The sequence below is a fragment of the Chiloscyllium punctatum genome, chromosome 10, assembly GCF_047496795.1.
Source record: "Chiloscyllium punctatum isolate Juve2018m chromosome 10, sChiPun1.3, whole genome shotgun sequence".
Lineage (NCBI taxonomy): Eukaryota > Metazoa > Chordata > Chondrichthyes > Orectolobiformes > Hemiscylliidae > Chiloscyllium > Chiloscyllium punctatum.
The window spans coordinates 29,190,205-29,216,404 of NC_092748.1; the positions used below are offsets into that span (position 1 = coordinate 29,190,205).

Sequence of the window (26,200 nt, forward strand, 5' to 3'; positions counted from 1 at the left end):
TCTGGTAAGGATCTGCTAGCAGGATGCAAAAGACTGTGTTGGAGCAGTCATACTGGAACTGTGTCTTTGAAATTTAAATTCAGCTACCTTTTAAAGGTGCTTTAAATGTTGCTAAGGGCTAGTGACTTGTCAACTAAAAATACATCTCGCAGCATTGTTAGGTTATTTGTTCTCTTTTGGTTTACACAATGTAAATGTGCTTGAGTTGGTTCTTGTTGCTATGGTGATCTGTTCTCGGCTTTGTGACCTTTTACAACCTGTCCAAATATGGCCAAGTTTAGACAGATCTTTTAGATCTTTTGAAGCTCCATTCTCTTCACAGATGTTGGAATCACTTCAGCAGTAGACTTTAGTTTAACATAAATTTCACTACAGCAGCAGATATGAGATTAGGTGTCTGCAAGGAAACATTTAGGAGATAGTGATCATAAAAAGATTTATATCAGCTTAGGAAAATAACAAGGAGCAATTCAGAGAGAAAAAAAAACTTATTTAGAGAGGAGCAGTATCAGAAGGACAGAGTGGGACACACTGTGATGCTGTTGCAGTAACCAGCATGAATATGATGGGCTGAATGCAAATCAATAAAAACCAAAAATGCTGGGGCAACACAGCAGATCTGGCCGCATCTCTGCAGAGAGGAGTACAGTTAGCATTCCAAATCGGGTCTAACTATTTCAGAACTCCTGAAGAGTCCTATCAGACTCGAACCATTAATTCTGTTGCCCTCTCCACAGATGCTGCAAGCTTGCTGAGTTTCTCCAGCACTTCTTATGTTTATTTTATATTTTCAGCATGCACACTATTTTGGTTTTATTGTGGGCTGAATGTCCTTCTTCTTTGTTGTAAATCTTTTAGATTATATTAAACAATATCTCGTTCATACATCTGTGGGTTTTTTTGTTGTAAAGCCTGAGCTGTCAAATAATGTGACCAAACAATCAGTGAGTTGTACTCCAGATTGTAAAAAAACTTGGAATCTGCTGTTAAGGAGCATGATACTGAACATGAATATCTAGCACAACAACAACAGCGTGTAATAAAATATTCCATGCAGAGGTCTAAAACTTTGAATGGAGCACTATTAATGGATTTAAGAATTATAAACAAAAGTACACAGCAGGTCTGGAAGCATACTTGGAACAAGAAACTGCAGCTTCATTTTCCCTTTAGGTTAACTGTTCATGTTCACTTCTTGATTTTTCATTTCTTGGTTTTACGATGTATTTTGCAAAGTTGCATTTGGCACATGCAAAGGTACTGCTTTGTTTCAATGTTTGAGCCAGAAGAGTGAACTAATAGTCCTCTCATTAAGATTCTCTGAAAAGGTCTATTATTGTAACTTTGATATTCTATTTTCTTTCTTCTCTAGATTAAAGTAACGTCTGCCTACTATGCAAACAGCAGAAACTCTGACAGCAAGAAGGTAGGACACTTAATGTGCTAAACAGTTTACATTTCAAGAAAGGAAATGCTATGAATTGAATAAAGAATCAAAATAGTAGCACCCCAGATGAAGGAAAGAAAGAACCATTATGATGTTTCCTATAATTGATGGAATCATGGAATCAAAAATGAGTACAGGACAGAAGGAATCCATTTGACTCATCAAGTCTTGTGTATGAGTTTTGGTTCTTTTTATTAATTATTACTCATTTACAATCAGTTGGTGTCCTGGGTAACAAAAGCACACAGTTCCAGGAAGTGATCAGCGAATAATCTCTGTATTTCAACATGATTGACAGTGGTTCTTGCTGTCCATTTCACGTGTAAAGGCCAGTAACTTCTAAATATTATGCATTCAATGGTGCCAAAATAGCATGCAGTCAACATCTGCTGAATTTGGATCTGGTGATTGCTCAGAGTCCAGAAACACAAGGCAAATGGAGCATGTTTAAAAATCACACAGCACAAGGTTATAGTCCAACAGGTTTGTTTGGAAGCACTAGATTTAGGAGCACTGCTCCTTTACCAGGTGGTAGAGCAAGGCTCCAAAAGCTAGTGCTTACAAATAAACCTGTTAAACTATAAGCTGATGTTGTGTGATTTTTAACTTTGTACCTCCCAGTCCAACACCAGCATCTCCAAATAGAACATAGACTGGATATACACATGGGATCAACAAACATCAGAGGGTATCTTCAAAGGCTAAACCATACTCTAACAAAACCAGTTCAGTAAGTAATGGTTTAGTATATACTTGAGCTTTTACCTACAAAGAAGAGATTTACAGCAGGCAATCAAGGTGGAATCTTCCTCTGAAAGCAGGAAACAAGGTAGCACGATAGGTTCAAAAGTAAAGTTCCCAGTCATGGGGTGAGCATTTACAATTCAGTTCTTAACATTTTAAAGACAGGTCAAACTTCCTGGTGGTAAATGTCGGGTACCGTGCTGCATTTGTATTTTTACGTATGCTCATAATTGCCACAATAGTGTTCTGCATCTCAGTTAAATTCTTTGCAAACCAACGTGCATACATTCCCATTCCTGACCTGCATGTAACTGTTGTGCAAGAAGTGAGGGTCTGTACCTGCTGATCTTTGAAGTGAGTGGCTCCTGCTTTATCCTATTTGGGAGAACAATCGTCACTGCCAGACCATGTTTGAGACTGGGTGGAACTTCCACTGGATGCAGAGGATGACTAAGAGAGGGAAGTTCACGTGTAATGGGCGCTGAGTTAGGTGGCTGGCTAAAATTGTAAATTTGTCTGGCCAAGGGAGACCGGCTGACCAAGGAAGGGAGAGAAGCTCACTGGGAACAGCGAAAGGACCAACAGAATTAACTACAGGTGGCCAACCTGAGAGCCCAGGTGATGTTCTGACTTGCAATGACTGTCTGGATGCGTTTTAAATATGGCGCTAAGATCTCCAACGCTGTAAGGTGACCGCAGTGGTGTCAGTCTTCTGCTTGCCTCCACCATAAAATTCACCTTGCTCCTTACGTGCATAAATAATGAGCTTCTGAATATATAATTACATGAGAAAAGCTGACCCAACCCCTAATGGAAATGGCGGTTTTCTCCATGTTTGTCATCAAACGTGAATTCCAAACCGGAAAATACTGCCTTTAATCAGAGATCGGATTCCACTGGTATCCTGATGTTATTAGGTGAAAGTGAAGACTGCTGGAGATTAGAGTCACGATTAGAGTGGTGCTAATGAAGGGCTTCTGCCTGAAACATCAATTTTCCTGCTCCTCGGATGCTGCCTGACCTGCTGTGCATTTCCAGCACCACTCTAATCTTGACTCTTGATGTTATTGCCAAGGAACAGCCTGATTTGATAGGCTCAGAATGTTGTGGCACAATTGCAGAGCTTTTCCTGTTCCTTGGATAAACCTGGAAGTTAGCTACGCCTGTGATGTTTGGCCAGGAATAATCCTCCAAGTATCAAACAGTACTTACTGGCCTAGCCCACAACACTTCAAGTTTTTGGACAGGATTCAGTCCAAGAACAAAGGCTTCTCATTTGAAATACAAAGCAAGACAAAACTAATTAAAGCAAAAGTAAAAAGCTTGTTCTTTCTTCATTCTCTTGTTGCTGGTTAGACCAGTATTGATTGCCCATCCCTAATTGCCCAGAGGGCAGTTAAGAGTCAATTAGCGTTGTTGTGGGCCTGGTGTCATGTGTAGGCCAGACCAAGGAAGGATGGCCGTTTCCCTCCCTAAAAGAGTGAAGGTGAGTCTTTTCCAAAAATCAATAATGGATTCATGGCCTTCATTAGACTCTGAATTCCACATTTTACGAGATTCAGAATCCACTACTTGCCATGATAGGATTCAGACTGGGTCCCCAGAACATTACATGGTCTCTTGATTAACATTCCAGCGTTAATATCATTCAGCCATTGTCGCCACCCTTTTTGCCAGATCCTCAGCATCAAGGATAACTTGCTCTCGCTTCCACTCTGAGTTGGCCGATCAGTCTAACACACAAACTAAACACTACTATGTGCAAGATAAGTAGTGTTTGAAAGTAGTGTTTAAATGTGTTATTTGAAGACTTGTACGTCCCTCTGATGTTTCAGCTTCACCCCTGCTGTTCTTAACAAAGTCTACCAATATGTTTGATGTCTGCCTGTCTCTTCTAACATAACCTGCTATTCATGTCCTTTCAGGACGTCATGTATTCACTCTGACAGCATACAACACAAGAGGCCAGCTTCATTATGAACTGAAAATGTCACAATAACTTTATAGAGCTGGGACATCATGCTGCAGCTGTACAGGATATTGGTTAGGCTATTTTTGGAATATTGTGTACAATTCTGGTGTCCTTCCTATTGGAAGGATGTTATGAAACTTGAAAGGGTTCAGAAAAGATTTACAAGGATGTTGCCAGGTTTGGAGGATTTGAGTTATAGGGAGAGGCTGAATAGGCTGGGGGTGTTTTCCCTGGAGCATGGGAGGCTGAGGGGTGACCTCATGAGGGGCATGGATAGGGCAAACAGTCAAGGTCTTTTCCCTGGGGTGGGGGAGAGCAGAATGAGAGGATGTAAGTTTAGGGTGAGAGGGAAAGATTTAACAGGGACCTAAGGGGCGACTTTTTCACACACAGGGTGGTACATGTATGGAATGAGCTGCCAGAGGAAGTGGTGGAGGCTGGTACAATTGCAACATTTAAGAGGCATCTGGATGGGTACATAAGTAGGAAGGGTTTACAGGGATATGGGCCAAGTGCTGGCAAATGGGACTTGATTAATTGAGGATATCTGGTCAGCATGGATTAGTTGGACTGAAGGGTCTGTGTCCATGCTGTACATCTCTATGTCTCTGTGACTTAGATGAAGTTGAGATTATCCATCCTGAGTTCACATTAGGCTTCAAGAGTTTCCTCCATTTCTGTGTCATGACCTTGATTTTTCAGAAAGAAAACCACATAATTAGCTTTAATAAAAAAATCTGATAACAATCAAGCCAAATAGATCTGCCAGTATGATGCCTGTTGCATTTTATGGCATTCAACAAGGTTGGGTTTTGCAACAAGAGATGAGTTTCTCTGTGGATGTTGGGGGTGTGGGGGGAAGCAAAAATACAGAAAATGCTGGAAAATAAAACTAAAGCATAATCTGTTTGTAACATACGTTAAGTCAGGCTGCACTAGTGGAGCAATCAGAATGCAGAATCCTTCAATCCTAGCTTTTCTGTCCATACGTCCTGTCTTCATTTGTTTATGGGTCTTTTCCAGTACTTTCTTATTAATGAATGTCATTTAAAATGGTAAATCCTACTAGCAGCTTGTGAAGAATTTGTTTGGAGGCATTTCTGAAGCTGCCAATGTGTGGGAGCTAAACTGTCATTACTGGAAATGCAGCCATTAATCAAAGATGTTCCTGCAAACTTGGCACTTCAACTGAGTATACGTTTGTTTGACATTCTCATCCTTACTGGTTCTTGCCAACCAGATTCCTCAAGATTCTGGACTTCTTGTTTAACCAATATCAAACAGTCAAAATAAATCAAAAGGGATTTTAAAATGCTGGTGTTCTCATGTATCTGCAGGCCTTGTCCTTCTAGGTGGTAGCGTGAATGGATATGGAAGGTGCAATCTAATTCTTGGTAATTTTTTTTTGCTGTGCATCTTGTAAGTGGTGCAAGCTGCTGTAACCGTACATTATTGGTGAAACGCGTGTATGTTTGTGGATGTGGTACCAATCAATAGGCTGCCTTGTCCTCGATGATAGAGTCATATAGCATGGAACCAGACCCTTCAGTCCAACCAGTCCATGCTGAACATAATCCCAAACTAAACTAGTCCCACCTGCCTGCTCCTGGCCCATATCCCTCCAAACCTTTCCTATTCATGTCTTCTAATCCAAATGGCTTCTAAACGTTGTGATTGTACCCGCATCCACCACTTCCTCAGGAAGCTCATTCCACAAGCGAATCACCCTCTGTGGAAAAAATTTGCCTCTTTTGTCATTTTAAAATCTCTCTCCTCTCTTAAAAATGTGCCCCCTAGTCTTGAAATTTCCATCCTAGGGAAAAGACAATTACCATTAACTCTGTTTATACCTCATCATTTTATATTCTTCGATCAGATCACCTCTCAACCTCGTTCGCCCCAGTGAAAAAAGTCCCAGCCCATCCAGCTTTACTTTATAACTCAAGCCTTAGGTACCCAGAAACATTCTGGTAAATCTCTTCTGATCCCTCTCCAGCTTGATATTGTCCTTGTTGTAACTGGGCGACCAGAATTGGACGCAGTACTCCAGAAGAGGCCTGACCTGTATAACCTCAGCATGTCTTCCCAACTCCTGATTTGGGGATGCCGGTGTTGGACTGGGGTGTACAAAGTTAAAAATCATGCAACACCAAGTTATAGTCCAACAGGTTTAGTTGGAAGCATTAGTTTTCGGAACGCTACTCCTTCATCAGGTGGTGGAGCAGCACTCCGAAAGCTAGTGCTTCCAATTAAACCTATTGGACTATAACCTGGTGTTGTGTGATTTTTAACTTCCCAACTCCTATACTCAAACAACTGAGCAATAAAAGCAAGCATGCCAAATGCCTTTTTAACCACCTTGTCTATATGTGACACAAACTTCAAAGAATTATGTACCTGCACCTGTAGGTTTCTATGATGCCAAGCATCTTGAATGTTTTTGGAGTTGCTGTCCTCCAGGCAGCTGGGGAATATTCCAACACACTCCTGACTTGTGCTTTATAAATGGTGGGCAGGCTTTGGGGAGTCAAGAGGTGAGTTATTATCGACAGGAAAGTTATCCTTTGATTTGCTCTTGCAGCCAGAGTCTTTATAATTGCCTTTAATCAACTTGTTCAGATGGGTTATACCACACCCCAGGGGCAGTGGGCACTTGAATCTGGACCTTATAGTCCAGAGATAGGGACAGTGCACCATAAGACCTTTCACAGTATTTATATGGCTCGACTAGTTCATTTTCTGCTCAGTGGTAACCCACTCTCCCAGGATGTTGATCATTAGCAATCAGGTAATGGTAATGCCATTAAATCTGAAACACAATGGTAAAGTTCTCTCTTGTTGAAGATGGTTGCTATCTGACAATGGTGTGGTGGGAATGTTACTTGCCAGCGAAATATTGTCCAGATGTTGCTGCATTTGGAGATAGACTGCTTCAGTATCTAAGATGAGAAGGTGCTGTTGTTGGATTGGAGTGGACAAAGTTACAAATCGCACAATACTAGTTTATAGTCCAACAGGTTTATTTGGTAGTATTAGCTTTCAGAGCACTGCTGCTCATAACCTGGTGTTATGTGATCGATGTCTGAGGTTCAAGGTGGTTTTCAGATTTGGAAGATGTAGATGGCTTCCACCATACACAGGCATTTGTCAAAGGGACCTTTTAAATGAAGTTTGTTTGGGCGATGTAAGGAATTTAAAGTCTTTTCAGTTGGACTGGTGTATTTTGTTTTTACATCTTACCCTAGACACTTCAAAATGGGTTTCTCAAAGTCCGAGGATGAGCTGGGTAGTTTCCTCTTCTCACAGCTTGGATCCCAACTGAACTACAAACCGTGTCCAAAACGAAGCTATAAACCCAGGCATTTGATTTCCAGTAAACTATTCCAAGCAATTAGCTTGTGCTATGTCAATCCCTCAAAATGCATTTTTAAAAAGTCTCAAAGTCCTTTTTGTGACTCCTTCTTTAAAAACGTCCCAGTGTTTCTTCTCTTTCCAAATTAACCATTGTCTACAATCTTTTGCATGGGAATCCTCACAATAAAATGCACCCTCATAAAATCTGTTTGAAATAGTTTACAACCCCTTATTCTCCTGGTTCAGAGAAGGTTCACTGGGATGATCCCTGTTATGGAGTGATTGTCTTATGAGCAAAGGCTAAACAGGTTGGGACTCCACTTAGTGGTGTTTAGAAGATGAGAAGGGTAAATGCTGAGAGGTTGTTTTCCCTCATGGATGAGTTGTGCATCAGAGGGGATTGTCTCAGAAGAAAGGGGTGCCAATTTAAGACTGAGGTGAGGAAAAAATTCTTCTCTGAAGGTTCTGAGTCTTTGGAATTATTTGTGGAAAGCTATTGGAACAGAGTCCTTGTGTATATTTAAGACTGAGATAAATTCTCGATCGGTCAAGGAATCAAGGGCTATGGGAAAAATTCAAGGAAGTGAGCATGAGGAACGTTGATCAGCAATGGTCTTATTGAATGGTGGAGCAGGTTTGAGGATTCAAATGGCCTACTCCTGTTCCTGTTACTTCTGGTATTATTTTCTTAAGGTACATGAATTAACACTGTAGACTATTTATAGAAGATACAATGTTCTTGGCCAGCACGAAGATTTAGTGCATGATTGAAGGAAGTACGTGTTCGTTCAGGCACTGTTACACTGACCTTAAAAAGCGGTACACGCATATCCCTCTGATAGCCAGTAAAATAGGTTGCCCAGGGAGTTACAGGATTTCAGTGTGACGGTTAGAAAAATTTTAACATCTGTCATTGAGAAAATATTAGAATGATACAGTAACAAGGGCATTTAGAAATATATCACATGATTGAGAAGAGTGAGCATGACTTGATGGGAAAATCATGCCTGACAAGTTTACTGGAGCTCTTTAAGATGGTAACAAGCAGGATAGATACTGGAGAACCAGTAGATGTAATAAATTGAGATCTCCAGAAGGTAATTAATAAGGTGTTGTATATAAGGCAACTTCATTCACTAAGAACTCATGGTTTGGGAAAATGAATAGAGGATTTTTGCTAACTAATAGATGACAGAGAATTGGGATAAAGCTGTCATTTTCAGGATGTAATTTATGGAGTACCACAGGGCTCAGTGCTGGGACTACAACTATATACAATACATATTAATGATCTTGGATGAGGGAAGTGAATGTACTGTGGCCAGTGTCATGGATAAAGCATATGTTTGTAGACATGCAATTAGTGAGAATGACACAAAGGGATTTTGATAGATTTACGTGAGTGGACAAGACCTTGGCAGATGGAATGAGAAGATGTAAGTTTATGTATTTTGCAGAAAGAATAAAAGAACTGAATATTGTATAAATTAGAAAAGAGTGCAGACTGCTAAGAGTGTTTTGGGGACCTCATGCATGAAATAGAAAAGGTAACATCCAAGTTCAGCAAGGATTAAAGAATGCAAATGGAATATTGGCCTTTATTTCAAAGGAACAAAGTATTAAAATGGGGAAGTCTTGCTAAAACTATACAAGGCAGTGAAAAGTTCAGTGAAAGATATCCAAAGAAAGATATATTTACAATAGAGGCCATCCTGAGAAATTTCACTAGGTTAATTATGGGTATGGAGAGACTTTCCTATGAGGAGAGATTGAGTAGACTGGAACTTTACACATAGAAAAATGAGGGCAGCCCTTTTTGAAATATCTAAGATTCTTAGTGATCTTGACAGGGAAGATGTGAAGATGTTTCCCTTTTTGGGAGGGGCTAGAGTCAAATAGCATAATCTCAGAGAAAGGGAGTGCCCATTCAAGACAGAGATGAGAAAGAATTTCTTCTCTGAGAGAAGTGGATCTGTGGAATTCTTTACCATGGAGGGCCATTGAGGCTGGATTATTAAGTATTTTTAAGGCTGTTCCAGATGGATTTTAAATCAGCAAGGGATTAAAGGATTACAGTGATAGAGCAGGAAAGTGGAGTTGAAGATTATAAAATCAACCATGATCTCATTAATGATGGAACAGACTTGATGGGCCGAGTGGCTATGGTCTTAATTCCAAGACACTTTATGTATCACAGAATTCATGCCAGAAGCATATTTCACAATATTGCAATCAGTTCATGAACCTCTATCCATTCACTTTAATCAAGATTAGCAATTTCACAATCTGTGGCCCCAATCAGAAGCAGAAAATTGACCCTTTATTTTTATACATGGGATCCAAGATTCTCAATGAAATAGGTTTGGATTGTTTCAATCTCATCCTTTGTGGATGACTTAACCTTTGGACATTGCGTGTTCAGATATCAGGCACTGTTTATTTTTCCTTTCTGTAGTTGATGTTTATCATGGCAAGGATAATATTGATGGAAGGGAGACTTCCCATATTAGAATCTGTAGCTGTGCTAAACATACTGACATTTATCTCCTTTATGCATTTTTAATAGTTCAATACGATTCTCCCAGTGTACCACCAACTGTAAAAACATTCCCAGCTTCTTCCGCATCTCATCACAACCTTAGTGCCTACTGCCAGTTTTCAGTTTAGTTGCCCTTCATTGCTCACTCATCAAACCACAGATGTTTTTTTCTCACAACACTTTGACCACAGAGTTGTACACGGAACTCTAGAAAGGACCAGCCGAATGCTGTCTGCAATATTGCAATCAGTTCCTCTTTGTCTGACTATTTAACCAAAGATCTAATTCTCACTCCTCCACCTTGAGTTGATGCTTTTTGTAATTGATTCCCAAGTAAACCAAATTGTTTCTGGGGTACCTGTTATGCTGGTGAGGCCACATTTACTATCTTTTGTTAGCTTGCCTTCTCCTTGAGTCACAGCTTCAAAATTCCTTTCCAGTGTAGTGTTGTGTGGAATTTTAGTTTTTAGTTGATTCTGGTACATTTTAATCCCCAGTCTCTCAATATTGAAGTTTTCTGCATTAAATGTGATCAGTAATTTGCCAGATAATCTCCACCCATCAGTACCTATTCAGCATGTTCCGAGATATTAACAATCTTTCTCAGGGGATCCAAGATGGTGGCGACCCAGCAAGTCTGAGTCTATAGTGCTATTCCCAAGACTTGGGTAAAGTGGGTCACCCACCCCCACCACACTCACCAAATCATTCATAATAGCTGCTAAATTTAATTAGTTGCTTAGTATTACATTTAAATAATCTAATATTTAGTAAAAATGACCAAAGGGAAGAGAGCCCGCAGCTCTCAGCAAGCAGGACCCCCTCCCCCACCCTCTCCCTCTTCAGCTGCAGCAGAGGCGTCCACAGCCGCCCCGGGGGACTTACCTACAGTGACAAGCCTTGTGGAGATGATCTGCAAACTGGACGCGAAGATCGACGCTTTTATCGAGGAGTCCCGAAATCGATGGGACTCAATCTCGGCCGCGCTGCAGAAGCACGACCAAGACATCCAGGAAATCGGGCGCGCCGAGTCGGAGGGGCAGAGCTAAAGGCCGCTACCCCCGAAACTACAGCACAATCGGCCATGGATCAGGTCCGGACTCTCGAACAGCGATTCCGGACCTTAGAAAATTACATTGACGACCTCGATAATCGAGTTTGTCGAAAAAATGTTCGTTTGCTGGGCCTTCCCGAACGAGAAGAGGAAGGCCAGCTTACAGCATTCCTGGAGCAATGGCTGCCACAGCTTTTAAATCTGGAAGCTGGACCAGGCGAGGTAAAGATAGAATGGGCCTACCGGGTCACAATACGCGGGCCCGGCTTGAACCAGCACCCACGCCCAGTCCTGTTCCGGCTGCAGAGCTATAAGGAGAGGCAGATACTCCTAGAAGCTTCTAGAAATCTTGGAAAAGGCCCCCAAGCTATGATCTATAAAGGATCCAAGATCATGTTACTCCAGGACTTTTCCCCAGCTCTGGTCCAAAAGAGGAAGGCATTCGACGAGGCGAAGAAGCGTTTAAGGGACTTAAATATTCAGTACTCCTTACTCTACCCAGCCACGCTACGCTTTAACCATGAAGGATCCATATATAACTTCGGTTCACCAGAAAAGGCTAAGGAATTCTTGGACTCTCTTAGATAAAACATGATGGATGTTGGTTTGCCTTTCCCCCCACTTTGGTCTATATACCCCCTTTTTTCTTCCCTTACTGTTTAATATTATCATGGGGGGTGGGGAGAGGGATTTGATTTTCTCCCCCCCCCTTGAGGATGTTTTCTTTTATTATTTTATGTATATATGTGGGTTAAGCTGGGGGGTTTGGTTAATGTTGGTGGGTAAGGTGGTTACCTTATTCTATTTTACCTCTGTCTTTAGGAGTGGGGTTGTTTCTCCCTTGTTATTTTATATTATTATATCTAATTATTATTTGTTGAGGTTGTAATTTTATAGTTATATATTTTATAGTTATATATGGTATTAACATTACCAAAGGTGTTAGTGTGGGCGTGGGTAGGGTGCTCACTGTTAACTCTAGCTTTGTATTATATCTGAATTCTCCTATCTTATTGAGGAGCGCCTGGGTCAAGGGTAGGGCATTGGTTGGGAGAGGATATGATGGACTTTTGGAGAGGAAGTGACACCCCCTGGGAACAAGGGGGAAAATCTCCACTTAGGTACGTTTTATATTTTTTTTATTTAGAAATAGTTTTTTATTATACTGTTGTGAGTTTATTAGAGAGCCTTTATTTTTGTAAACTTTATATACTCTATGCTCGGGATGTTCTAGATAGGTTTCCTCTCCCGAGGGGTCTCGGATTTGTCCAGATAATTATGGTTGATCAGTCGGTTAAGTGATGCACCTGGAATGTCAAGGGGAGTAATTCGCCAGTTAAAAGAAAGAAAATATTATCAAATCTTAAGAAAGAAAGAGTCGATATAGCTCTCCTACAGGAGACACACCTGTCGGATAAAGAGCACTTGAAATTACGACAGGGTGGATTTGATCAGACCTTTTTTCTTCTTTTAGCTCAAAAAGCAGGGGTGTTGTTATTCTTGTTCGGAAGAATTTCCCTTTCAAAATCCTAAATCAGATGAAAGACAAATCTGGACGATATATTTTGATTAAAGCCCTCATAAATGGAGAGGAATATGGGATTTTAAATTTGTACTGCCCCTCCCGGCACACTCCTTTAAATTTATAACGGAAGCTTTTTCAAAATTGATGGCTTTTGGTGGGGGAGACTTTAATTGTATTATGGATCCGGAAATAGATAGGATTCCCAAGAGGACTGTAGGAATATCTCCCAGATCTAGACAATTGGTGGATCTGAACAAAGAATTAGGATTAGTAGATGTATGGAGATGTCTTCATCCACAGGGCAGAGGTTTTTCTTTTTATTCCAATCCACATAAATGCCATACCAGAATTGCTATGTTTTTTGCCCCCTCAATTTTTAAAAATTCCATATCATCCTGTAAAATAGGTAGTATAGCAATTTCCGACCACGCTGCTGTATATATGGAAACTAAGGCGAGGAACAATGGGACATCCCCTCGGCATTGGCGTATGGACCCCTTCCTAATGAAAGATAGCAAATTTGTAAAGTACTTCTCTCACGAATTTAAAACTTTTTTAGAAATTAATTCAGGTACGGCTAGCAACCCATCAATGATGTGGGAGACCATCAAAGCTTACACGCGAGGTTTGATCATCTCCTACTCAGCGACCCAGAAAAAAATTGAAGGGAGAACAACAGCGTCTGCTCGAAGCTCGCTTAAAAGCTGCTGAAACAGCATATGCTGATAGACCTTCTATTATTAAATTGCAAAGGATTACGGCTCTTAAGACAGCTTTAAACACTACGCTTACTCAAACGGCTAAGAGGGAAATATTATTTGCAAAACAAAGATTATATGAATATGGCGACAAACCGGGTAGATACTTAGCATTTCTTGCAAAGAAAAAAAAGGCTCCTCAGACTATTACGTCTATCAAGGAAAGTGCGGGTATTTTGACTCATGATCATAAAAAGATTAATGCAATCTGTAGAGAATTTTATTCTGAGTTATATAAATCGCAGGATTGTGAAGATAGGACTAGGAGGATGCAGTCATTTTTTAAAAATTTGACCTTTCCGGGCCTAACTTCAGAACAGGTATCGGTCCTAAATGCTCCTCTAACAGTTCAAGAAATACTTGATGCAATTAGGCAACTTCAGAGTGGTAAGGCACCTGGCCCAGATGGTTTTCAAGCTGAATTCTATAAAGAATTTGCAGAAATATTGGCTGGTCCACTTCTGGACATGTATAACTATGCATATAGTCAGGGCTATCTCCCGCCTTCGTTGAAAGAGGCAAATATCTCTCTTATCCTTAAAAAAGGAAAGGATCCAGAAGATTGTACATCATACAGACCAATATCCTTGCTAAATGTAGATTTTAAAATCCTTTCTAAAACGTTAGCACTGAGACTAGAAAGGGTACTGCCACATATTATAAAGGAGGATCAGACGGGGTTTATTAAGGGCCGTAGATCATCCAATAATATTACAAGGGTTTTGAATATGATTCAAGCCTGTCATCAGGGAAAGATACCAGGAGTAGTAGTTTCATTAGACGCGGAAAAGGCATTTGAAAGGGTTGAATGGTCATATTTGTTTTACACATTGGAAAGGTTTGGCGTTGGACAGGTGTTTACCAAATGGGTCTCAACATTGTATAGTGATCCCAAAGCAGTTGTGGTTACCAATGGATTAGGTTCGGATAGCTTCAGTGTGGGTAGGGGCTGCCGTCAGGGATGTCCTCTCTCGCCATTGTTATTTACGCTAATAATTGAACCACTAGCAGAAGCTATACGAGCTGACCCTAATATAACAGCCCCGAGGATTGGTACAGGTAAACATAGAATTACCCTTTATGCAGATGATGTTCTTTTATTCTTCAGTCATCCTCTGATGTCCGTACCTCACCTAATCCAAGCTATTAATACATTTAGCGCATTCTCAGGCTATAAAATTAATTTTTCAAAATCGGAGGCTATGCCAACGGGTGGCCTTGCTATGACACCCCACTTAGTGGACAGATCAGTTTTTCCCTTTCGTTGGTCCCTGGAAGGCTTCTTATATTTAGGCATTTTTATTACTCCAGTATTTGGTCAGTTGTATAAGGCTAATTTTGTGCATTTACTGGAAAGGATAAGGCAGGGCCTCCAGCGATGGGGAGACCTTCCAATTTCCTGGTTGGGTAGAATAGCACTAATTAAAATGAATGTTCTGCCCCGTCTCCTATATCCTATGAGAATGCTTCCGGTGATGCTGCCGAGGATGGCTCTACGTCAATTATATGGCTGGCTGGGTTCCTTTATCTGGAATCATAGGCGGCCCCTCATTAAGCTGAAGAAGCTACAGCTTCCACAGACAAGGGGAGGACTGGATTTCCCAGATTTTAGGAAATATCAGTTAAGTTCCCTATTAAGTTACATAGCTGATTGGGTCTTGTCTGATCCACAATCAATCTGGTTGGACATCGAGGCTTCTCAAGTAAAATACCCACTTATTAACCTTTTATTTTCAGACAAGAGGAAAATCATTACAGATCACTGTAAAAACCCTATAATACTAAACACAATTAAGGCTTGGAATATAACGCGGCAAAATGAGGGTAATTCACATAAAACATCCCCCTATGCACCGATAGTGGGAGCATGGGGATTCCAACCGGGGTTTACAGATGCCACTTTTAAACTCTGGAGATCCAGGGGTATCTCATGTCTAGGGGACCTATTTAAAGATGGGGTCCTGATGTCTTTTGAACAGCTGCATCACAAATTCGGATTACCTAATGGAGACCTCTTTCGATACTTCCAAATTCGAGATTATATACAGAAAAAGACTACGTTATTAGATAGTCTTTATAAATCAGATAGAGAATGTAATGTCCTACGACCAGTGGGGGTATCTTCCGTCAGCACTATTTGTCATTCTACATGATGAAGTACCGGGAGATATGGACAATCTGCTTAAAACATGGGATCAAGATTTGGGACTAGAAATCTCTATAGAAACGTGGAATGATATTTGGGAAAATGCTAGAAGAATTACTATCTGTAACAGAACCCAGGCTATCCAGCTGAAGATACTTCATAGGGCCCATATAGCACCGGTTCGATTGGCAAAATTTAAGGCAGGAGCATCTCCAATGTGTCCCAAATGCAAAATAGAGGTGGGCACTCTTGTACATTGCCTGTGGACCTGTCATAAAATCCATAGATATTGGACTAAAGTAGCAAGTACCCTGACAGAAATTTTAGGAACGTAAATTAAAGTGGACCCTGTATCTCTCCTTTTGGGCTTTTCGAACTTTTCCTCCCTGGACATGTACGGGAAGAGACAATTTTCTATTTTCTCTTTCTGTGCAAGGAAAAATATTTGGGTGAACTGGGTGGCTGAGGGCCCCCCTGGACTTTCAAATTGGAACAGATTAATTATGGAATGTGTTCCCCTTGACTTCCTTACAAATATGGTGCACCGAAAGACCGAATTATTTTATAAAATATGGCAGCCCTTCTTGAATTACATAAATACAGATATTTCGGCTATCCTAACAAGGGCTTTTATTTAATTGAGATTACAAACCTGGCTGGTCTGGGGCCCCTTAGGAGAGGAATCCCGCACGAATATGGGTTTTATTACATTTGATGTTAACACATTCCGAGCATGTAAGAGACTTAAATATACACTCTGGTTAGTTGTAGGTTAGATTAGTAGAAAGATGAGTTTTGTTTTTTTTTCTTTTTTGCTTTTTTTTCTTTTGTTAAATTTTGGCTATTGTATATTTGATTTAATTGTATATCAATGTTTGTATTTGAGAGTTTTGTTTATTTTTGTAAACTTGTAAAAATGTTAAATTTCTAATAAAAATATCTATAAAAAAAACAATCTTTCTCAGTTTTCTGAAACTCATGAGTATTTTTGTTTAAATTTTTGATTGAACTTTCCAATTATAATTCATCCAGAATTGCTTCATTTGAAATTTCAAGTTTATTAGTCAATGTCTGACATCTTGCCACACTTGGCTTATCCTGACTTTGATTAATGATGCATCAGCTCAAAAGTATGCGTATCTAGTTATGGATTTTTTCAAATGACTGACATCCACAAGATATGCACATGTTTCTTCCCCAATCAAGGACCGGAAGAAGGGTCTAACATCTGCCAAGATCAGCATTAGAGCCTTTCCTGAGCATCAAATTCATTCTGCAAGCTCTTTCAAATCACCGTGGCTATCCTCTCTGTTCATAACATGACCTTGAATTCCAGCTACTTGATAAAACATTGCTCAAGGCTATGCTGCTGAACTTTCTAAAATAATTGCGTTTATTGAGTTACTGGATAAGGTTTGTAAAAGCATCAACCAAGTCCTAGAGTAAGGGTTTCCTGCTGCTCTTGTGCCTATGTATGGATTGAACTGTATCGTTACTTAACCTCTGGGCTCTGTTATCCAATCAGTAACATGAACATAATGCAGTTGTCACTTGGACAGTGCAACAAATGCAATCTACCTAAGCAGGAACACCATCTATTCTCAATCAAGGACTATATCATGACTGCACAGGCAACAACCAACATTCTCTGTGAACCAAACTGATCTCCATCAGAAGTTTAAATTAACCTCAGTCAAATCCAGCCCTAATTGTCAACAGGTTTAATTTACATTACAGTGCAAGTGTTGTGTAAATGCCAAAGTTAAGGGAGGGAGGGACACGGTCATTCAAAAATGTAATATTGATATTTAAATGGGGAGTCGCTCAGGTTTGACAGATGCAAGATGACAAGGAAGTGGGAAGCAATGTCAGACAAATGTCTGGTGGCAAAGATTTGAACAATTTGAAATTGCCTCAAGAAGTCATTACTCTGACTTTAGTTGCAAACTCATGGATAAGTATTTCAATGACAATAGGAGGGAAGTAGAGACAGAAGTTGAGGAAGTAAAAATATGCAGTCTGGATCATGCAGTTTCAAGATCAGCTGAGTAAACTCAATGTCAGTGACTCACACCGCTGGGCTCATCTGAGTTAGCAGCTTTGGAAAGAGACAGTGGAACACTTTGAGGTGTCTGACATGGGCAGGGAGCCAAACATGATGGCCTCCGTTTCGCTGAACCTGAACTGAAGGAAATTCTTGCTTATCCAGGACTTTGTCTACTGACAGCCAAGCATCGATAATGGTTGAGTCATGAAAGTTAAAGGCGCAGAGGTAGAGCTAGCATGTATGCAAAACATGACTGCTCCCATCTCCCTCCAACCACCATTGAGTGTCTATAAGTAATGTTGCTAAGGGGCAATACATTTGGCAAACCAAAATACTAGAGGGACAAAAGATAGAATCTTAGGTCACATTTAGTATGGTAACAGGGAAGATGCTTTGCAGGAGATGCACAGGAGGTTTCCAAGTGGTAAAGCTGTTTGAATTGGACAGCAGCTTGGGTTGGGAGTGGGCTAAAAAAATGGGAGGATGGAATGGATTATGAATAAAAACAGAAAAATGCCAGAGAAACACAGCAGATATGGCAGTGTCTGTGGAGAGAAAAACAGAGTTAATGGTTCAATTCCAAAGACTTATCCAGATGGAATTTATTGTGTTGGAATACAATGGTGAAATCCAGCTTAAGTGGGACAGTACACCATGCTGAATGGCTTGGCAACACTGTCCCTCTAATTCTGAAGTCAAAGTCAACCAAATATATAATTCTGTGAAGACCTTTGAAAGAAATGGCTTTAATATACCCAAAACCCTATCAGTCTTGTGGAGCCAAAATAATTCCCATGTAAGATGTTATGTTTTTGGCAGAACTTTGATTTTTGATGTGTTTAATTTCCATTGCTTGTAAACTCAAGAATATTAAGAACTCAAGAAACGTTAGATCAGCAAAGACTGGGAGTCCGATATTACTGTAGAACATTAAACAAAATTAGACACAGGCCATATCAGGATATATTGGAGCTTATGGTCAAAGCTTAAGGAAAAAAGATAGGATTTAAGGAACATCTCAAAGGCGGAAAGAATGCAGATGGAGATATTTAATGTGAATATTTATTCACCTGCATGTCTCTAACAATGGAAAGTGGCTTGATAAAGTCAACTGGCAGTATCCTCTTATACTCCAGTAGTCAAGATTTATCCTAAGTCAATTTTTTATCATCGAAATCTAAATTGAGCTCTCTAAGCTCTCCTTCCCATTTGCTATTATTCAGTAATCTTTCGAAGAAATTAAATAACACAATTGCTGGTCCCTTGGAATCTGTTGGGACATTACCAAAGTGTATTGTAAAAGAAAACTAATTATCTATTCTCTAAGTTAATCTCCAAGTTTGTTCATTTTAAATCTTTTTCTCCAAGTTTGGGGCTCTCAGAAGGCACTTGTAAGGTTAATAATCAATCCTTAATAAGCATTATAAGGATTCATGGCAACAGCTATTGTCTATTAGCATAGATAGAAGATTGATTAAGGGGCAGAAGCCAGAGAGTGGCATAAAGAAGGCATTTTCAAATTGGCAAAATGTGACTAGGAAGAGTCAGTTATTTGTATTAATGACTTAAAAGAAGAAACAGAAGAATGTATCCACATTTGGTGATGATACAAAGCAAACTGGAAAAGTAAGCCATAGAGAGACACAGGGAGGGTGTAAAGAGATAAAACACTGCAGTACCCAAGAACTACAAACAGCAGAAGAAAACTATCTATACAACATTTTCAAGAAAAACTGGTACCCAATAAACACAATCCACGAATTCCTCAGAAACGAACACAAACAAGCAGACACAACACAACCAAAAACTATAGCCACATTAGCTACATCAAAAACATGTCAGAAATGACTTCCAGACTACTCAGACCCTTTGGCATCGTGGTAGCCCACAAACCTACCAACACATTTAAACAGTAACTAATGCACTTAAAGGATTCATTAGATACTACCTCCAAAACTAACATCATTTACAAAATACCATGCAAGAACTGTAAAGAAAACACTACATCGGACAAACAAGCAGGAAACTTGCCACAAGGATGCATGAACACCAACTTGCCACCAAAGGATATGATCCACTATCTCTAGTTTCCATGCATACAGACAAAGAAGGACACTACTTTGTCAGGGACAACACACAGATCCGAGAACAGGCAAAACAAAGACACACACGAGAATTCTTAGAGGCATGACATTCTAACCAGAACTTCATCAATAAACACATCGATTTAGATCCTATCCACCTTCCCTTGAAAAAAAACCGGAAACTTCATCACCCACCTTAACAAACCAAGACCTATAATAGAGAGGTGGGACACATCACCAGCGCTTCACTAGAGACTCTCACTGATGATGTTACCTGGTATGGTGACAAAATGTCTGAAAATAAACCTTCCAGCTCAGTGAGCTAACTCACATACTTATCATCAGCCTGAGCTACAAATCTTCTCAAAAATTGCTAAGATAAAACACTGTACAATGAGTGAGCAATACACTGGCAGACGGTGTATAATGTGGAAAAATGTAAAATTATTACTTTGGTGGGAGAAACAGATTTGCAGAGAATGTCTTAAGTAGTAAGATATTGGAAAGTGTCAATGTGCAAATGGGCCCAGGTATCCTTGCTAATTGGTTAATGAAGGTTAACAGCAAGCTATTTGGATGGAAAATGGAATGTTAATATATATTTCATGAGGACTTGAATGCAGGAGTAATAAATCTTTCATCAATTTGTAGGAGCTTGGTTACACAGTAGCTGAAATACTGTGTGCAGTTTTGCGCTTTTTATCTCCATTGTGCTATAGAGAGAGTGCAACAAATGTTCACCATACTTGTGTTAAGAATTGTGAAACTGTCCCATGAAGCGTGATGAGGTAAACTGGGCTGTATTCTCTTGGGTTTTGAAGAGTTAAGACATGATTTCAGGGATGTACAGGGTAAATGCAGGTAGGATGTTACCCCTTCTAGAACCAAGGGACGCCATTTGAAAATGTGAGAGGATACCAGTTTGATCTGAGACAAGGAGAACTTTCTCAGAGGGTTGAAACCCTTTGACGTTCTCTACCACAAAGGACTGTAAACATTTAATATTTGAATTTGTTTAAGGTAGAAATTGATAGGTTTTTGATTATCAATGGTGTACAGGTCCATGGAAATTGAATGGGTAAAAGGCATTGTAGTATTCGATCAGCCATGATAACATTGAATGGTAGGGCAGACTAAGCAGACCAAGTGGCCTAATCCTGTTCCTCTGATGCTCAGTGAGACTTACATGTGCTTGTACAAGGAACAAAGAAAATTATTGTGCCGGCAGAATTTGCAATTAGAAAGGAAATTTATATCTTGGATTTTAGTGCAAGGGGAATGATGTACAGGAGTAAAGAAGTCTTACTATAATTATGTGTGGCTTTGGAGCGAGCACATCTTGAATACTGTGTGCAATTTTGGTCTCTGTATTTAAGGAAAGATTTGGATGTGATGCAGCAACAGTTTGCTGAACTTATCCTTGGGGTTAGGGTGCTGTCCTGTTATAGTAAGCTGAATAACTTGGGTGGTGATTGGGAGGTGATCACATTGAAACATACAAGACTCTGAAGTGGCCTGACAGGGTTGATGCTGCGACATTGTTCACGCTGGTCAGTGAATCTAAAATACAGCGGCACATCTCAAGATACAGCGCCTATCATTTATATTTGGACGAGGAGAAATTATTCACTCAAAAAATTTTGAATCTTTGGTATTCTCTTGTCCAGTGGATGCTCTATCATTGAACATAGTTAAGGTTGGGATAGACAGAATTTTGGTCTTTCGGGAAATCGGGATATAGAGCATGGGTGAGCAATTGAAGTTAAAGGCCGAAGTCAGTTACAATTCTATTGAACGGCAGAGAAAGCAAGACATGTGATATGGTATATTTTGTGTAACTTTTGACTGTCTAACTTTGTTCAGTCATTTATTAGTTATGATCCCAAATCATGCTACAACTGGACAAATCAGATCCCAGAGTGAAATCTGGGTGGACAGTTTTTTTAAAATTTAATGGTTTCACTGAAACATAAGCATAGAAGGCTACAGATTTGGAGCTGATATTTCTTTGACTGTATCATCAATGGAATTTGCCAACAACTCTAGCAAGTTGATTTTAGTGACAAATTGTGCATGTCCAGTGTATTCAATGCAGTCCTCCAATCTTGGAAAAGGATGCAAGACTGTTTTTTTAACTGTGTTGACTTGCCAATAATCACTTGGCTTTGGCACCATTATAATAGGTGAGCTGCAGCTGCTATGGCTTGGTTCAATAATGTCATTGTCTATCATGAATTTAATCTCTTGCCTCACTTGGTATGATTTCTGTGGATTATGTCTATAAAGGTGTTGTTTTATAATGCATCACCGATATTAAAATGATGAATTCACCGTGGACATTTTTCCTGGCCTGTTTACAGATTGATTTATGACTTTGTAATAGCTTCTGTAAGTCATTTCCCTGAAAGTATTTTTTTTTGAAAGATGAAATATTATGCTATCTAACCTTGTAAGTGCCTACATTTTATCCAGTCCGATTACTGAAGGATGAACTTTTATATTTTCAAATTCTGATTGATTCTCCAATTATTTCTGATTTTTATTTCACTCCCTATTTCTTGTGCCAGTCTACGTGCATTTTGTTTTGCTAATTATTGTCCCAGTCAACATATCTCTTTAACATGTTAACATAACACTGTCACTGCCTTTTCCTTCTATCTGGAATACTCACTGCAAAATTTTCATCATTGAGTTTCTCTTTGATTTGATAAGATCCAATGATCTTTGCTTTTGTTAGTTCCTCGGAAACAGGAAACAGCATTAACACCTTGCCTCCAGCTGTACTTGGTTTCATAGCTTGTTGAGCACTCTTCAAATGCTTCTTGATAACTCATGGACTTTGGTTAGTTTTCATCTGCAAAATGAAACATAGACTGCAAGTATAGTCTCTGATCTTTGGTTTAGCAAAGATCATTATAGGTAATGATTCTTTAATCATTATAGGTAATTCCCTCCTTTCATGTCCCTGTATTATTAAAAAAAACTAAATCCTGTGGATTTATGAAAATCACCCCTAATGACAAACAGGAACCAGAGAATTCCTTTCTCCCAATTATTTGCTCACTGCTGATATTAAGATTTAATCATGATCTTCAAAGTTGATAGCATTTTTGCAATGCAATTTGAGATTTTGGGTGATAAACAGAAGATGTAGATTGTTTTCTTCCCAAACAAGTCATCATTTATTTGCAGTATATAATATGAATCTTGGTCTGATAGTATTTCTTAGTATAATCTACATTTGTTAAAAAAGAACTAACTTTCTTGTGTCATTTTTGCAGTATTTTTTCTGAAAGCCAGTGCTTCAGGAAATCTTCTTGAAGATTTCAATGGCGTAATCATTAAAAGATATTGATTTCCATTCTTACTTTTAAGGACACATCCTGTGCAAAGTATCAAGGCCTTGTTAAGCATTCTTTTTGGAAGTTCGTTTTGGAATTAGAGATACAGGTTTAATTGATGGTTGAGGTTTCCCCAGTACCTGAAATATATGGCAAGTTTGGAAAATCTAGACTACATATCTGTGTAACCTGACCAATAAAAATGTTTTGATACTTTAGTCTGTGTTTTCCTAATATCTAAGTGGCCTGCTGTTGGAATTTTGGGAATCACTCATAAAATTCCATTACAGCACCTTGGATGAGAGTGTCATGTCATGGACCATGCCCATTCTTCATTGACTAGTCATTGTGGTGTTCTCCATTTGCTCATTCGAACTTTGGCTTTCAAGTAATAACAGTCAGGTATTGTTTCTGACTCAATTTCTGAGTAGGCTAAGTCAGTTGTAGAGGTATAACTCTTTCAATTCAGAATCCATTTGTTGCATTCTTATTGAAGAAGCTAGGCTAAATCTGTCAGCCTCATTCTCTTTAATTTTATCCCTTTAATTTAATTTTTTGAGGATTTTATCCCATAACTGAATTCCAATGTCATTTCCTCAGTTCATAGACAACTGTTGTTCCTGTCTAATCCTATGACCCTCAGATCTAGTCACAAAACAGTCAGGAAGCAAATCAGGATGTCCCTCTTATAACATCTTAGTTTCTTCTACCAGTTGTTCTACAACCCTCAGTGAGGCCTTTCTTTTTAAAATTAGCCAGGTGGTATCCCAAGGTAAAATCAATTTCTTCTATTGGGGAATTTGTTTCACAACTCTAGCTGCAATTTCTCTATGTACTAAGTCACTTTTTAATGCAGCTTTGTATAATGGGACAAGTTTTTAACTTCCATGTTTAGATTAGATTAGATTCCCTACAGTGAGGAAACAGGCCCTTCGGCCCAACCAGTCCACACCGACCCTCCGAAGAGTAACCCACCCAGACCCAGTTACTAATGCGCCTAACACTATGGGCAATTTAGCATAGCCAATTCACCTGACCTGCACATCTTTACCTCCAATTCGTATTTTCTCCTTCATTAATTCCTCTGGAAGGCAAATAATGTCACCAGCCAGAATCAGAATGACTTGCTCCAGTCTCTCGATATCTTTATTTAGTTATCTGCTTGATTCAGTAAAAGGAAACAGCTCTACGTTTGAGATAAAATAACTCACAACTCCAGTGATTCTTTTAGTCAATATTTGAAGAGGAATTGACTATCATGTGTCATCTTTCCTTTCTTAGCATGTTTGAAAGAAACATGTTCTCTCTTTGCTACCGATACAGTTTTAGTATTCAAGTCCTTTTCTGATGCTGTTTCCTCAGAAGATTCTTTAGACATTCCTACAACTGCAACCAGTTCCATATTTAACTGATTTGCTTTGGTATGTTACATAATTTTCTTTCTACTGCTTTTTGCTTCTAACTATGCACCTTTGTTACTTCAGCATCCTTCTGTTTTGTTCTCTAAAATTAATACCTCATCCATTCACAGATTTTCTATTTCTCCAATTACCTCATGGGTTCTTGCGTGACCATTTTAACCAACTGTTATTGGCTGTGTGAGTTAGCAAAGTATCTGCCAGAACTACTGTATCTTTGATCCTTCATGCTCTTCAAGATAAGTTTTTGGCTTTTATAAGAATGCTATTTCTGAATTCATCCACAGTCATAATTTTCCTTCTGTTCTCTAGCTTTTGTATTTCTTTTTCCCTTGCCATTCCATAAATAGCTAATTAGATTTTTTTTCTTATAGTCCTAAATTTTAATTGATAATTCAGGCATAAACTCATAAGTATAGAGTATTGCCTTTTTAACAGTTTTGTAATCTGTTCCTCTGACAGGAATGGTATACACAATCATAGCTGTACCTATCAAATTATTTTGTAATATTAAGGTCCAAATGTCTTTTGGTCACCTCATTTAGGGGCGGCATGGTGGCTCAGTGGTTAGCATTGCTGCCTCACAGTGCCAGGGACACAGGTCCAATTCCAACCTTGGGTGTCTGTCTGTGTAGAGTTTGCCCATTCTCCCCGTGCCGGCGTGGGTTTCCTCCGGATGCTCTGGTTTCCTCCAACAATTCAAAGATGTGCAGGGCCGGTGAATTGGCCATGCTAAATTGCCCATAGTGTTAGGTGCATTAGTCAGAGGTAAATAGATCCGAGTGGGTTGCTCTTCGGAGGGTCGGTGTGGATGTTGGGCCGAAGGGCCTGTTTCCACACTGTAGGGAATCTAATCTTAATCTTAATATCTGTTCAGCTACCTTCTCAAATGAGGTGAAACATTTTTGACTCCAGCTTCAAAACACTTCAGCATTAAGCGTGAATTCTCAGTTAAATCTCTCATTGGAATCAGAATCATTTTGTAAGTTGTTACCCGTTTTTCCCTGTATTCTAAGCTATCCTTTGGCTAAATCATGTCTTATTTCTTTGCCTTTTTTGCAGCTCAAGCTTTTTAATTTGAATTTCTTTTTGTATTAGTTTCTGTTTTGCTTTATCCTTTTCCCAATTCATGTTTTAGAACATAGAACAATACAGCACAGGACTGGGCCCTTCAGCATACAATGTTGAGCCAAATTAAATTAACCCCTTCTGCCTTCCCTTGGTCCATATCCTTCCATTCCTTGCATATTCATGTGTTTATCTAAACGCCCCTTAAATGCCCCAACCAAACGCCCTTCACTCCTACAACGTCCTGTGTAAAAAAACTTGCCCCTCATATCTCCTTTGAACTTTCCCCCCTCACCTTGAACACATGCACCCAGTATTAGACATTTCAACTCTAGGGCAAAAAGATTCTGACTGTCAACTATCTCTATGCATCTCATGATTTTATAGACTTCTATCAAGTCTCACCTCAGCCTGTGCTGCTCTAGAGAAAACAACCCTAGTTTTTCTGACCTCTCCTTATAGTTCATACCCTCTAATCCAGGCAGCATCTTGGTATAACTCTTCTGCACCCTCACCAATGCCTCCACATTCTTCCTGTGATGTGGCAACCAGAATTGAACGCAATATTCTAAGTTCAGCCTTACTGAAGCCTTATAAAGCTTCAATATGACATCATGACTCTTGTACTCAATTTCCTGAATAATAAAGGCAAGCATGCCATACATTGACTCTATGTATCTTTCCACTGCACTTTCTGGCGCTG

At 39.5% G+C, this 26,200-nt stretch overlaps 1 protein-coding gene across 3 annotated transcripts in view; it reads left to right on the forward strand.

Annotated features, from left to right (window-relative positions):
• vps8 (VPS8 subunit of CORVET complex) overlaps positions 1–26,200 on the forward strand; it is a 554,976-nt gene that overhangs the window by 458,478 nt on the left and 70,298 nt on the right. For all 3 annotated transcript variants that reach the window (XM_072578743.1, XM_072578745.1, XM_072578746.1), the window contains one exon: positions 1,373–1,426. In XM_072578743.1, the coding sequence (XP_072434844.1) occupies positions 1,373–1,426 (54 nt within the window). The remainder of the gene's footprint in view (positions 1–1,372; positions 1,427–26,200) is intronic.